The sequence below is a fragment of the Myripristis murdjan genome, chromosome 8, assembly GCF_902150065.1.
Source record: "Myripristis murdjan chromosome 8, fMyrMur1.1, whole genome shotgun sequence".
Classification (NCBI taxonomy): Eukaryota; Metazoa; Chordata; class Actinopteri; order Holocentriformes; family Holocentridae; genus Myripristis; species Myripristis murdjan.
Genome location: NC_043987.1, coordinates 35,746,182 through 35,761,181, shown reverse-complemented (window position 1 = coordinate 35,761,181; position 15,000 = coordinate 35,746,182). Strand labels below are relative to the sequence as shown.

At 53.1% G+C, this 15,000-nt stretch overlaps 1 protein-coding gene across 1 annotated transcript in view; it reads left to right on the top strand.

Annotated features, from left to right (window-relative positions):
• The window catches only part of wnk4b (WNK lysine deficient protein kinase 4b), a 42,372-nt gene that overhangs the window by 3,596 nt on the left and 23,776 nt on the right, over nt 1-15,000 (top strand). The window contains exons 2-7 of the mRNA XM_030058000.1: nt 7,753-7,925; nt 8,290-8,510; nt 9,097-9,254; nt 11,507-11,595; nt 13,061-13,280; nt 14,139-14,381. Coding sequence (XP_029913860.1) covers nt 7,804-7,925; nt 8,290-8,510; nt 9,097-9,254; nt 11,507-11,595; nt 13,061-13,280; nt 14,139-14,381 — 1,053 coding nt within the window. The 5' untranslated portion in view covers nt 7,753-7,803. The remainder of the gene's footprint in view (nt 1-7,752; nt 7,926-8,289; nt 8,511-9,096; nt 9,255-11,506; nt 11,596-13,060; nt 13,281-14,138; nt 14,382-15,000) is intronic.

Below are 15,000 nucleotides of genomic sequence, written 5' to 3'. Positions count from 1 at the left end.
ACACACACACACACACACACACTGCTGTCAACATGCTTATGTTTCACCTGACCTTATCTCCTATTGGTCAGCCAGACTTTGGTTCTACAAGTTATTATTAGCACGCACACACACAAATGCACACACACACACACACACACACACGCACACACACACACACACACACACACACACACACACACACACACACATACATGCAGTAGTGAACAGTCTTTGGTAAACCTTCATCTTGTCTTCATGTTTTGTTAATAATAAAACACAATAAGAAAGTTCAGAGTGTGTGAACTGTGTGTGTGCAGTGTGTGTGAGTGGAGTGTGTGTGTGTGTGTGTGTGTGTACAGTGTGTGTGTGTGCAGTGTGTGTGGGACGCAGATAAAGTTGTCAGGAGAACAGAGCGACTCGCAGGAATCCCACAGAAACAACAACAACAACAACAACAACAGCAGTGATGATGAACAGAGTTAGTGAGTCCGGCTGGTTTCAGCTCATTCAGACACAGAGAGCAGCGAGAAACACGACCTGAAACTAATGTCCTACTAAAAAACCTTTACAGCGCCGGATGTAGCTGCGGCTGTAGTGCAGACTGTAGTGCAGACTGTAGTGCCGGCTGTAGTGCTGACTGTAGTGCCGGCTGTAGTGCCGGCTGTAGCGTTGGCTGTAGTGCCGACTGTAGTGCCGGCTGTAGCATTGGCTGTAGCGTTGGCTGTACTGCTGACTGTAGTGCCGGCTGTAGCGTTGGCTGTAGTGCCGGCTGTAGTGCCGGCTGTAGCATTGGCTGTAGCGTTGGCTGTAGTGCTGACTGTAGTGCCGGCTGTAGCGTTGGCTGTAGTGCCGGCTGTAGTGCTGACTGTAGTGCTGGCTGTAGCGTTGGCTGTAGCGTTGGCTGTGGTGCCGACTGTAGTGCCGGCTGTAGCATTTGCTGTAGCGTTGGCTGTAGCATTGGCTGTAGCGTTGGCTGTAGCATTGGCTGTAGTGCCGGCTGTAGTGCCGGCTGTAGCATTGGCTGTAGCGTTGGCTGTAGTGCTGACTGTAGTGCCGGCTGTAGCGTTGCCTGTAGCGTTGGCTGTAGTGCCGACTGTAGTGCTGGCTGTAGTGCCGGCTGTAGCGTTGGCTGTAGCGTTGGCTGTAGTGCCGACTTTAGTGCCGGCTGTAGGGTTGGCTGTAGCGTTGGCTGTAGTGCCGACTGTAGTGCCGGCTGTAGCGTTGGCTGTAGTGCCGACTGTAGTGCCGGCTATAGTGCCGACTATAGTGCCGACTATAGTGCTGACTGTAGTGCCGGCTGTAGCATTGGCTGTAGCATTGGCTGTAGTGCCGACTGTAGTGCCGGCTGTAGTGCCGGCTGTAGCGTTGGCTGTAGCATTGGCTGTAGTGCCGACTGTAGTGCCGGCTGTAGCGTTGGCTGTAGCGTTGGCTGTAGCGTTGGCTTTGGTCCGGCTGTAGCGTTGGCTGTAGCGTTGGCTGTAGTGCCGGCTGTAGTGCTGGCTGTAGCGTTGGCTGTAGAGTTGGCTGTAGTGTTGGCTGTAGTGTTGACTGTAGCGTTGGCTGTAGTGCCGGCTGTAGCGTTGGCTGTAGCATTGGCTGTAGCGTTGGCTGTAGCGCCGGCTGTAGCGTTGGCTGTAGCGCCGGCTGTAGCGTTGTCTGTTGCATTGGCTGTAGTCCGGCTATAGCGTTGGCTGTAGCGTTGGCTGTAGTGTTGGCTGTAGCGTTGGCTGTAGCGGTGGCTGTAGCGCCGGCTGTAGCGTTGCCTGTAGCATTGGCTGTAGTGCTGGCTGTAGCGGTGGCTGTAGTCCGGCTGTAGCGGTGGCTGTAGCGTTGGCTGTAGCATTGACTGTAGCGGTGGCTGTAGTCCGGCTGTAGCGGTGGCTGTAGTGTTGGTTGTAGTGCCGGCTGTAGCGTTGGCTGTCGCGTTGGCTGTAGTGCCGACTTTAGTGCCGGCTGTATTGCAAGCTGTATCGTTGGCTGTAGTGCCGACTGTAGTGCCGGCTGTAGTGCCGGCTGTAGCGTTGGCTGTAGCGTTGGCTGTAGTGCCGACTGTAGTGCCGGCTGTAGCGTTGGCTGTAGCGTTGGCTGTAGCGTTGGCTGTAGTGCCGACTGTAGCACCGGCTGTAGCGTTCGCTGTAGCGTTGGCTGTAGTGTTGGCTGTAGTCCGGCTGTAGCGTTGGCTGTAGCGTTGGCTGTAGCTGTCGCTGTAGCGTTGGCTGTAGTCCGGCTGTAGCGTTGGCTGTAGCATTGGCTGTAGCGTTGGCTGTAGCGCCGGCTGTAGCGTTGTCTGTAGCATTGGCTGTAGTGCCGGCTGTAGCGTTGGCTGTAGTGCCGACTGTAGTGCCGGCTGTAGCGCCGGCTGTAGCGTTGGCTGTAGTGCCGACTGTAGTGCCGGCTGTAGTGCCGGCTGTAGCGTTGGCTGTAGTCCGGCTGTAGCGTTGGCTGTAGCGTTGGCTGTAGCGTTGGCTGTAGCGTTGGCTGTAGCGTTGGCTGTAGTGCCGGCTGTAGTGCCGGCTGTAGTGCCGGCTGTAGCGTTGGCTGTAGTGCCGACTGTAGCACCGGCTGTAGTGCCGGCTGTAGCGTTGGCTGTAGCGTTGGCTGTAGTGCCGGCTGTAGCGTTGGCTGTAGTGCCGACTGTAGCACCGGCTGTAGTGCCGGCTGTAGCGTTGACTGTAGTGTTGGCTGTAGCGCTGGCTGTAGCGCTGGCTGTAGCATGGGCTGTAGCGTTGGCTGTAGTGCCGACTGTAGCGCTGGCTGTAGCGCTGGCTGTAGCGTTGGCTGTAGCGTTGGCTGTAGCGTTGGCTGTAGCGTTGGCTGTAGTGCCGGCTGTAGTGCTGGCTGTAGCGGTGGCTGTAGTGCCTTCTGTAGCGTTGGCTGTAGCGTTGGCTGTAGCTGTGGCTGTAGCGGTGGCTGTAGCGTTGGGTGTAGTGCTGGCTGTAGCGTTGGCTGTAGTGCCGACTGTAGTGCCGGCTGTAGCGTTGGCTGTAGCGTTGGCTGTAGTGCTGACTGTAGTGCCGGCTGTAGCGTTGGCTGTAGTGCCGGCTGTAGTGCTGACTGTAGTGCTGGCTGTAGCGTTGGCTGTAGCGTTGGCTGTGGTGCCGACTGTAGTGCCGGCTATAGTGCCGGCTGTAGCATTGGCTGTAGCGTTGGCTGTAGTGCTGACTGTAGTGCCGGCTGTAGCGTTGGCTGTAGTGCCGGCTGTAGTGCTGACTGTAGTGCTGGCTGTAGCGTTGGCTGTAGCGTTGGCTGTGGTGCCAACTGTAGTGCCGGCTGTAGCATTGGCTGTAGCGTTGGCTGTAGCATTGGCTGTAGTGCCGGCTGTAGTGCCGGCTGTAGCATTGGCTGTAGCGTTGGCTGTAGTGCTGACTGTAGTGCCGGCTGTAGAGTTGCCTGTAGCGTTGGCTGTAGTGCCGACTGTAGTGCCGGCTGTAGTGCCGGTTGTAGCGTTGGCTGTAGCGTTGGCTGTAGCGTTGGCTGTAGTGCTGACTTTAGTGCCGGCTGTAGCGTTGGCTGTAGCGTTGGCTGTAGTGCCGGCTGTAGTGCCGGCTGTAGCGTTGGCTGTAGTGCCGACTGTAGTGCCGACTGTAGTGCCGACTGTAGTGCCGGCTGTACTGCCGGCTGTAGCGTTGGCTGTAGTGCCGACTGTAGTGCCGGCTGTAGTGCCGACTATAGTGCTGACTGTAGTGCCGGCTGTAGCATTGGCTGTAGCATTGGCTGTAGTGCCGACTGTAGTGCCGGCTGTAGCGTTGGCTGTAGCATTGGCTGTAGTGCCGACTGTAGTGCCGGCTGTAGCGTTGACTGTAGCGTTGGCTGTAGCGTTGGCTGTAGCGTTGGCTGTAGCGTTGGCTGTAGCGTTGGCTGTAGTGCTGGCTGTAGCGTTGGCTGTAGCGTTGGCTGTAGCGTTGGCTGTAGCATTGGCTGTAGTCCGGCTGTAGCGTTGGCTGTAGCGTTGGCTGTAGCATTGGCTTTGGTCCGGCTGTAGCGTTGGCTGTAGCGTTGGCTGTAGCGTTGGCTGTAGTGCCGGCTGTAGCATTGGCTGTAGTGCTGGCTGTAGCGTTGGCTGTAGTGTTGGCTGTAGTGTTGGCTGTAGCGTTGGCTGTAGTGCCGGCTGTAGCGTTGGCTGTAGTGCCGGCTGTAGCGTTGGCTGTATCATTGGCTGTAGCATTGGCTGTAGTGCCGGCTGTAGCGTTGTCTGTTGCATTGGCTGTAGTCCGGCTGTAGCATTGGCTGTAGTCCGGCTGTAGCGTTGGCTGTAGCGTTGGCTGTAGCGTTGGCTGTAGCGTTGGCTGTAGCGGTGGCTGTAGCGCCGGCTGTAGCGTTGCCTGTAGCATTGGCTGTAGTGCTGGCTGTAGCGGTGGCTGTAGTCCGGCTGTAGCGGTGGCTGTAGCGTTGGCTGTAGCATTGACTGTAGCGGTGGCTGTAGTCCGGCTGTAGTGGTGGCTGTAGTGTTGGTTGTAGTGCCGGCTGTAGCGTTGGCTGTAGTGCCGACTTTAGTGCCGGCTGTATTGCAAGCTGTATCGTTGGCTGTAGTGCCGACTGTAGTGCCGGCTGTAGTGCCGGCTGTAGCGTTGGCTGTAGCGTTGGCTGTAGTGCCGACTGTAGTGCCGGCTGTAGCGTTAGCTGTTGCGTTGGCTGTAGTGCCGACTGTAGTGCCGGCTGTAGCGTTGGCTGTAGCGTTGGCTGTAGTGCCGAAGGTAGTGCCGGCTGTAGTGCCGGCTGTAGCGTTGGCTGTAGTGCCGACTGTAGCGCCGGCTGTAGTGCCGGCTGTAGCGTTGGCTGTAGCGTTGGCTGTAGTGCCGACTGTAGCACCGGCTGTAGCGTTGGCTGTAGCGTTGGCTGTAATGTTGGCTGTAGTCCGGCTGTAGTGTTGGCTGTAGCGTTGGCTGTAGCTGTCGCTGTAGCGTTGGCTGTAGCGTTGGCTGTAGTCCGGCTGTAGCGTTGGCTGTAGCATTGGCTGTAGCGTTGGCTGTAGCGTTGGCTGTAGTCCGGCTGTAGCATTGGCTGTAGCGTTGGCTGTAGCGTTGGCTGTAGTGTTTGCTGTAGTGTTGGCTGTAGTGTTGGCTGTAGCGTTGGCTGTAGTGCCGGCTGTAGTGTTGGCTGTAGCATTGGCTGTAGCGTTGGCTGTAGCGCCGGCTGTAGCGTTGTCTGTAGCATTGGCTGTAGTGCCGGCTGTAGCGTTGGCTGTAGTGCCGACTGTAGTGCCGGCTGTAGCGTTGGCTGTAGTGCCGACTGTAGTGCCGGCTGTAGTGCCGGCTGTAGCGTTGGTTGTAGTGTTGGCTGTAGCGTTGGCTGTAGCGTTGGCTGTAGTGCCGGCTGTAGCGTTGGCTGTAGTGCCGACTGTAGTGCCGGCTGTAGCGTTGGTTGTAGTGCCGACTGTAGTGCCGGCTGTAGTGCCGGCTGTAGCGCCGGCTGTAGCGTTGGCTGTAGTCCGGCTGTAGCGTTGGCTGTAGCGTTGGCTGTAGCGTTGGCTGTAGCGTTAGCTGTAGCGTTGGCTGTAGCGTTGGCTGTAGTGCCGGCTTTAGTGCCGGCTGTATTGTGGGCTGTAGCGTTGGCTGTAGCGTTGGCTGTAGTGTTGGCTGTAGTGCCGGCTTTAGTGCCGGCTGTATTGTGGGCTGTAGCGTTGGCTGTAGCGTTGGCTGTAGTGCCGGCTGTAGCGCTGGCTGTAGCATTGGCTGTAGCGTTGGGTGTAGCGTTGGCTGTAGCGTTGGCTGTAGCGTTGGCTGTAGTGTTGGCTGTAGTGCCGACTGTAGCGCTGGCTGTAGCGTTGGCTGTAGCGTTGGCTGTAGCGTTGACTGTAGCGTTGGCTGTAGCGCTGGCTGTAGCGCTGGCTGTAGCATGGGCTGTAGCGTTGGCTGTAGTGCCGACTGTAGCGCTGGCTGTAGCGCTGGCTGTAGTGTTGGCTGTAGCGTTGGCTGTAGCGTTGGCTGTAGTCCGGCTGTAGCGTTGGCTGTAGCGTTGGCTGTAGCGTTGCCTGTAGTGCCGGCTGTAGCGTTGGCTGTAGTGCCGACTGTAGTGCCGGCTGTAGCGTTGGTTGTAGTGCCGACTGTAGTGCCGGCTGTAGTGCCGGCTGTAGCGTTGGCTGTAGCGTTGGCTGTAGTCCGGCTGTAGCGTTGGCTGTAGCGTTGGCTGTAGCGTTGGCTGTAGCGTTGGCTGTAGTGCCGGCTTTAGTGCCGGCTGTATTGTGGGCTGTAGCGTTGGCTGTAGCGTTGGCTGTAGTGTTGGCTGTAGTGCCGGCTTTAGTGCCGGCTGTATTGTGGGCTGTAGCGTTGGCTGTAGCGGTGGCTGTAGCGTTGGCTGTAGTGCCGGCTGTAGCGCTGGCTGTAGCGTTGGCTGTAGCGTTGGGTGTAGCGTTGGCTGTAGCGTTGGCTGTAGCGTTGGCTGTAGCGGTGGCTGTAGCGTTGGCTGTAGTGCCGGCTGTAGCGGTGGCTGTAGCGTTGGCTGTAGCGTTGGGTGTAGCGTTGGCTGTAGCGTTGGCTGTAGCGTTGGCTGTAGTGTTGGCTGTAGTGCCGACTGTAGCGCTGGCTGTAGCGTTGGCTGTAGCGTTGGCTGTAGCGTTGACTGTAGCGTTGGCTGTAGCGCTGGCTGTAGCGCTGGCTGTAGCATGGGCTGTAGCGTTGGCTGTAGTGCCGACTGTAGCGCTGGCTGTAGCGCTGGCTGTAGCGTTGGCTGTAGCGCTGGCTGTAGCGTTGGCTGTAGCTTTGGCTGTAGCGTTGGCTGTAGTGCCGGCTGTAGTGCTGGCTGTAGCGGTGGCTGTAGTGCCTTCTGTAGCGTTGGCTGTGGCGTTGGCTGTAGCTGTGGCTGTAGCAGTGGCTGTAGCGTTGGGTGTAGTGCCGGCTGTAGCGGTGGCTGTAGTGCCTTCTGTAGCGTTGGCTGTAGCGTTGGCTGTAGCGTTGGCTGTAGCGTTGGGTGTAGTGCCAGCTGTAGTGCTGGCTGTAGCGGTGGCTGTAGCGTTGGCTGTAGTGCCGGCTGTAGTGCCGGCTGTAGCGTTGGCTGTAGCCCTGGCTGTAGCGTTGGCTGTAGCGGCCTATCTCAGGTGTGCTCACCTGAAGGAGGGGCCATGGGAGACGCTTGGCTGCACAGTTTATCTTTTCTGTGTTCTGCTGGCTTTGCTGTTTGCTCTGTCACAAACTCATGTAGCTCCGCCCCTCGGCGTTGAACGCTTACACCCAAGGCTGCTGGGAGTTTCCCATCATGCCTTGGACACTGCAGCCAGGAGCTGTTATCATGTCATCACATCAGTTTTCCACCACTGTGTGTACAGCAGAGTGTATGAGGGCTGTCAGGTGAGTGTGAGTGTGTGTGTGAGTGTGTGTGTGTGTGTGTGTGTGTGTGTGAGTGTGTGTGTGTTGTCCTTGACGCTTCAGGTGTCACCTTGAGCCCAGCAGAGCTGATCAGGCCGACTCTCTTCATGTGACTCCTGCCACATGAAGCAGAAATAACAAAAAATAATCATTAAAAACAGATGAAGCAGAACAGACCTGAACATGCTAACAACATGCTAACAACACGCTAACAACACTTCAGGCGAACAACATGTTAGGCTAACAATATGCTAATAACATGACAGGCTAACAACACGCCAACAGCATGTCAGGCTAATAATAATAACACCTACCCACAGTGCACTTCACCGCTGGGTGAGCAGGAAGTGTTCGTGGTGCGTTCGCTGCAGCTGGACGTCCTCACACACCAACACAGTCCAGCATGACGGAGTGCAGCGAATGCACCGCGCGTCCCGTGGGCGTGGCCTGACGGTGTCTCTGTCCTCAGACGCGGCGGCTGTCGCGGGCGGAGCGCCAGCGCTTCAGCGAGGAGGTGGAGATGCTGAAGGCGCTGCAGCATCCCAACATCGTGCGCTTCTACGACTCGTGGAAGTCGACGCTGAAGGGCCAGCAGACCATCATCCTGGTGACCGAGCTCATGACCTCCGGCACGCTCAAGACGTGAGTCCACACACCTGAACGCATCGGCCAATCACAGGGCGGCTCATATTATGAGAACAGCCAATCACAGGGCGGCTCACATGGCGGTCAGACTCAGGGTTTTGTCAGTGTTTCTGTTTCTTATGCAGAAATTCAAAATGTTAAAACATGTGAATGGAGCTCACGACTCAGCAAAAAGAGGTTCAGATCATTTTTACGTGAAGTTGCGTCTCGATTTGATAATTATTCAGATAATTAAGTGTATTTCTAACTAACTGGTCATTCACTGACCGGCTGAAAGCTGATGTGCAGTGCATCATGGGAGTGTCAGCAGTCCCGTGTCTTTGTGCGTTGTCTAACTTTGTCCCTGCGGGCCCCCGTCCAGCTACCTGCGGCGTTTCCGGCAGATGAAGCTGAAGCTGCTGCAGCGCTGGAGCTCGCAGATCCTGAAGGGGCTGCACTTCCTGCACTCGCGCTGCCCCCCCGTCCTGCACCGCGACCTCAAGTGTGACAACGTGTTCATCACCGGGCCCACCGCCTCCGTCAAGATCGGAGACCTGGGCCTCGCCACGCTCAAGAGGGCCTCGTTCGCCAAGAGCGTCATCGGTGCGCCCCAAACACAGCCAGGAAGCCAAATCCCCTTCATGTCCTCAGACCTGCTCAGGGAAAATAGTTTTCAGATATTTTATATATTCTTATATTTTCTATATGTATCTTGCAGCCGCTCACATACGTCTGTAACCTGCTGGAAGATCTGAAAATTAAAGTAGAAATACGGATATCCACACACTCCATTCCATTTTTGCACCATTATATGTATCATTTTATTTTATGTATATGTATCAATTCTTTAGTAGGAATGACCCCATAGATATCTATCTATCTATCTATCTATCTATCTATATATATACATATATATGTATGTGAATGTATGTGTATATATATATATATATACACACACACATACATACACACACACACACACACACACACACATATATAGTGTGTATGTGTGTGTGATAATTATTTGATATTATATATTCACACAAAATTTATACACACACACACATATATGTAGATAGATATAGATATACATGTAAATGCATAATTTGCATATTTATAGGCCAAAGTATCAATATAAAATTTGAAAAAATATCATTTGATTTGGATGTTGTGTCCGTGGTGCGTTCAGGGACCCCGGAGTTCATGGCTCCAGAGATGTATGAGGAGAAGTACGACGAGGCCGTGGACGTCTACGCCTTCGGCATGTGCATCCTGGAGATGGCCACGTCCGAGTACCCGTACTCCGAGTGCCAGAACGCCGCGCAGATCTACCGCAAGGTCACCAGCGTGAGTATCCACGTGCATGCTGGGTAAGGGCTGCAGTGTTTGCAAACGTGCGCTGACAGCTGCAGACAGCTGCAGACAGATGTGGGCCTGCAGATGTTTGTTTGGGGTTTTAAATGTATCAGTAAGCACATTTGTTTTCATACATGGAAATATGAAATAAGTAGTTTCACTGAAACCAGTTAGAAAGAGATTTTATTAACCTATGTGTGTGTGTGTGTGTGTGTGTGTGTGTGTGTGTGTGTGTGTGTGTGTGTGTGTTAATGCACATTCAAACTATAGCCATAACTATAGTTATTGTAGCTATAGCTGTTAAATCAAATCCACTTAGGGAAAAGTGAGTTGGGTTTGACCTTTGACCTCCATCCTGCTGGTTGACTGTTGGTCAAGAGTCCTAATAAACTTTATTGTCCTCTGTTTCATGGACAATAAACAAACCAAACAGTAAATCCAGCTGACATAAAACCGTAATAAAGTCCCACAGCGACCAATCAGATGAGAGCAAACAGCAAGCAGCTGATCAGAGCGAGCCACAGAAACTGGCAGTGGTGTGTGTGTGTGTGTGTGTGTGTGTGTTCCTTTGAAAGATTTTAATTGTACTTCTGGGTTTTAGGCTCACCGAATCATAAAGACTGTACACACCCTGGTCAAAAAACAAAGACCAAAAATATATATGTCTACCATTTCCATTGATGAACAAAGTTTTTCTTTAATCAATAATTCATTAATTCTTTACAGCCAGACGCTTATAAATTTTAAACCCCTCCCCCTAGACGAGCCAACCAACCAATCTGCACTCTGACTGCCAGTTCTTGCATTGAGCAAACATAACTCAGATCAGGAATCACCACTTCCCAGACAGACACCATGAATAAACCCGAAACCTTGAATAATTATTAATAAGGTAACAATTAAACAAGGTGTCTTCTGCCATCAGCCTGCATCACTGTGGACTCTGCAGGAGCCAGGGCTCAGAGGTTTAGGCTTGTTTCCCTTGAGAGGCTCTTATTTGTTTCTTTAGATTCATTGGTTTTTGGCTTGGGGCTTTTATTTTATTTTGGCATTGATCATGACACAGACTGTGAGATTTCAGCAATAATTATAGTTTAATGCAAGCCACAGGGTGCCACATGGATCTAATAAACTTAGGTATGACATCCAGTTTGATGTGTGTCGACTGTACCATGGTCACATGACTCGATCTTATTGGCTGCGACACAAGTCAGTAAACAAGGAAACATCATCGGCGTACGTGATCACTCTGCGCCTCACAGCAGTGATATTCATTTATTCATGTTAATTACTTGTATTCATGTGGCATTCATGTTCTAGACCAATCACAGCACCTTACACACACACTCATGCACACAAACACACAGGGCTCTAGTTTCCCGGCACAGCGCAGGGGGACGCAGTGAGGCGAACCCCGTGCAGAGCTATTTTCCACCAGCGCAACCCGAGCGGGGGCACAGTTTGGTAGTTTGGCAGGCCGAGGTGCAGCGAGATGGGAGTGGCGTTGCAGCGCGGGGGGGGGGGGGGGTGTCGACAGATTCAGCTTGGCGTAGTGACATTTTCATGCAAAAAGGCTTCGCCGAGGTGCGCCCAAAGCTCGCCTCCTGAAACCAGGTCTACTTTAAGTGCAAGGCGGAGCGGAGCCGGTGTAGTGGAAGTTTGGCTGACAGGAGCGCAGTGTGCACACATCACCAAAACCTCACAATCAGCACAAACGGTGCCAATCTCCTCTGATCTGACATCAGTTGTGACGGGAGAGTCGATATGGAGATACATTTATGTGCTGATTGAGATAGTAGCACTGGATAGTGGTTTTTGTGGGTATTTATTGCATTGTTCATGTGCCTGACATTCTGGACACCTGCCTGTGAGGTTTTGGTGACGTGTGCACGCCGGTCAGCCAAACCTCCACTACACCGGCTCCGCTCCGCCTGCGGCAGTCGACCTCCATGTCAGTTGTGTAAACGTTCATTATGCCTTCACACAGCGCGTTTTAAAGGCGAGGACAGGGGCTCATTTGATTGGTTTAAAGTGAATCGGCTGTGTCAGACGCACTCCACGCCTTCTCTCCTCCCTTGTGCCAGTAGGAGGGATGGCTGAGTACCTGCACCACGGCACACAGCGTGCCAAACTTCCAAAATCCACGATGCTGCGCCCCCGCCTCGCCCGGTCTGTGAAACTAGAGCCCACAGACTCACAAAATGATTGGACAGACATTAAAAAAATCTCTTTCTTTCTCTCAGGGTGTCAAACCGGACAGTTTTTTCAAAGTAAAAGTCCCGGAGTTGAAGGAGATCATCGAGGGCTGCATCCGCACCAACAGTAACGAGCGGTGGGTTGCTCTGTGATCTGGCCTGCAGGGGGCGCTGCACCTGCCTGGCACTCAAACCCACAACCTTCTGCTTCTCTCTCAGTGCAGGTCCTGAAGCTCGGCCACAAAACCAAAACATCACAGTGTGTGATGATGTGAAGTGTGTTTCCATTTCTGTTTATTAGCTGCTTACAGTAAGCTGTTCACATGTGCAGTAAGCTGGTTTACATGTGCAGTAAGCTGGTTTACATGTGCAGTAAACTGTTCACATGTGCAGCAAGCAGTTTACATGTGCAGTAAGCTGGTTAAATGTGCAGTAAACTGTTCACATGTGCAGTAAGCTGTTCACATGTGCAGTAAACTGTTCACATGTGCAGTAAAATGTTTACATGTGCAGTAAGCTGGTTAAATGTGCAGTAAACTGTTCACATGTGCAGCAAGCAGTTTACATGTGCAGTAAGCTGGTTAAATGTGCAGTAAGCTGGTTAAATGTGCAGTAAACTGTTCACATGTGCAGTAAGCTGGTTAAATGTGCAGTAAACTGTTCACATGTGCAGCAAGCAGTTTACATGTGCAGTAAGCTGGTTAAATGTGCAGTAAACTGTTCACATGTGCAGTAAGCTGGTTAAATGTGCAGTAAACTGTTCACATGTGCAGTAAACTGTTCACATGTGCGGTAAACTGTTCACATGTGCGGTAAAATGTTTACATGTGCAGTAAACTGTTCACATGTGCAGTAAAATGTTTACATGTGCAGTAAGCTGGTTAAATGTGCAATAAACTGTTCACATGTGCAGTAAATGCATGTGTGTACACTTGGAGGCCATCAACATTGTCAGAGTCGGAGCTTCTGATTGGTCGTTGCAGACACTTTTCGTTCAGACGTCCCTGTGTGACGTCAGCCTGGTGGACGGAGACGTGCCCTGTGTTCCAGTACTCAAACTACCATACTATTTAATAAGGGAAAAAAAGAATTAGCATGCATATTTCATACTAAACTACATACTTTGTAAGGGCAGCTAAAAGTAAAAAGTATAAGTATGCGATTTGGAAGGCAGGGATGCTGTGCGTCTTAAAGCTGCCTCAGCGTGTTGTCGTCCTGCCCGGTCGACACACTCGGGTTAGATCATGTTAGACATCATGTGACTGTTTGAAACCTGAGCAGAATCACCTGGTTTCTTTCCAGAACACAGAAACAGATAACCCCAAATCAGCAAGAGACTAGGAAAGAGTGACAGGAAAGGGCAGAAAATTATCACAATGATGAGTAAAACATTTACAAATGAACCTATCAGGAAAAGAACAAAATGACTTGAAAGTTTGTTAAATTTTTATGGCAAATAAGAAAAAAATGAGTTAAAAAACTATTCTTTATTGTATATTGTTCATATACTGTTCCACATTTAAAATTAAATAATAAGAACATAGTGTAGGGTGCATTTTGCTCCGTGTGAGGGCCGCGGTGACGCCGGCTGCTGTGCCGCAGGTTCACGCTGCAGGACCTGCTGGAGCACCGGTTCTTCCAGGAGCAGCTGGGCGCCCACGTGGAGCTGGCCGAGGACGACGACGGCAGCAAGGGGGCGCTCAAGCTGTGGCTCCGCATGGACGACAGCAAGAAGCTGCACGGAAAATACAAAGACAACAACGCCATCGAGTTCCTGTTCGAACTCTACAAGGACGTACCTGAGGAGGTCGCCCAGGAGATGGTACTGACAGACAGACAGGTGGACAGACAGACAGACAGGCAGACAGACAGGTGGACTGACAGACAGGTGGACTGACAGACAGACAAGTGGACCGACAGACAGGTGGACCGACCGACAAACAGACAGGCAGGTGGACTGACAGGCAGGTGGACTGACAGGCAGGTGGACTGACAGGCAGACAGACAGGTGGACAGAGAGACAGGCAGGCAGACAGACAGGTGGACTGACAGACAGACAGGTGGACAGAGAGACAGGTGGACCGACAGACAGGTGGACTGACAGACAGAGACAGGCAGGCAGACAGACAGGTGGACTGACAGGTGGACTGACAGGCAGGCAGATAGGTGGACTGACAGGCAGACAGGCAGAAAGACAGACAGGTGGACTGACAGACAGGTGGACTGACAGGCAGGCAGGCAGAAAGACAGACAGGCAGGCAGACAGGTGCACTGACAGACAGACAGACAGACAGGTGGACTGACAGGTGGACTGACAGACAGACAGACAGGTGGACTGACAGACAGACAGGTGGACAGACAGGTGGACTGACAGACAGACAGACAGACAGACAGACAGACAGGTGGACTGACAGGTGAACTGACAGGCAGAAGGACTGGCAGAAAGACAGACAGGCAGACAGACAGGTGGATTGAGAGAGGTGGACTTACAGGCAGGCAGACAGACAGACAGACAGACAGGTGGACTGACAGAAAGACAGACAGACAGACAGACAGACAGACAGACAGGTGGACTGACAGAAAGACAGACAGGTGGACAGACAGACAGGTGGACAGACCGACAGATAGACAGACAGATAGGCAAACAGACAGACAGATCACCATTCTGTCTCTCTCTCAGGTCGTCCTGGGTTTCGTGTGTGAGGCGGACTATAAGCTGGTTGCCAAGGCGATCAGAGACCGGGTGACTGCCGTAAAGCGTCAGCGGGAGAAGCAGCGCCGCCTGGTGGAGGAGACGCTGCACAGCAGGCAGGAGGCCGCCATCGAGGAGGAGCCTGAGCTCGTCTCCGAGAAACCCGAACCGCCCAATCAGAAACCTGCTCCTAGCAGTAACCCTTCCCCTGCCAGGACACCGGCCAATCAGGTGCGTTGGAGGCTGTTGCCCCGGTAACCTCTGTAAACAGGTTGTGTGTGTGATGTGTCTGTGGAGTTTGCAGCTGCGTTTGTGTTGTGGTGCCTCTGGTTCTGTGAGGGAGAACCGCCCGGAACAGGTGGAACACGGCGTCTGAAACACCTGCAGACGACAGGAGAACCCTGGGAGACACCTGGGAGACACCTGGGAGACACCTGGGAGTCACCTGGGAGACACCTGGGAGACACCTGGGAGTCACCTGGGAGACACCTGGGAGACACCTGGGAGTCACCTGGGAGTCACCTGGGAGTCACCTGGGAGTCACCTGGGAGACACCTGGGAGTCACCTGGGAGTCACCTGGGAGACACCTGGGAGTCACCTGGGAGACACCTGGGAGACACCTGGGAGACGAGCGCAGAAACACTCCTCTCCTCTGATGAAGCCAAATGGAAACAGAGAGAAAAGCTTTCCAGCTTCACCAGAAACTCAAAAACTGGAGGCTCAAATTGTTGCCACGTGATATCTGATGGACACACACACACACACACACACACACACACACACACAAACACACACACACACACACACAGCTGCACAGGTGAGCTCCCCTGTGCAGCTGTGAGCTCCCCT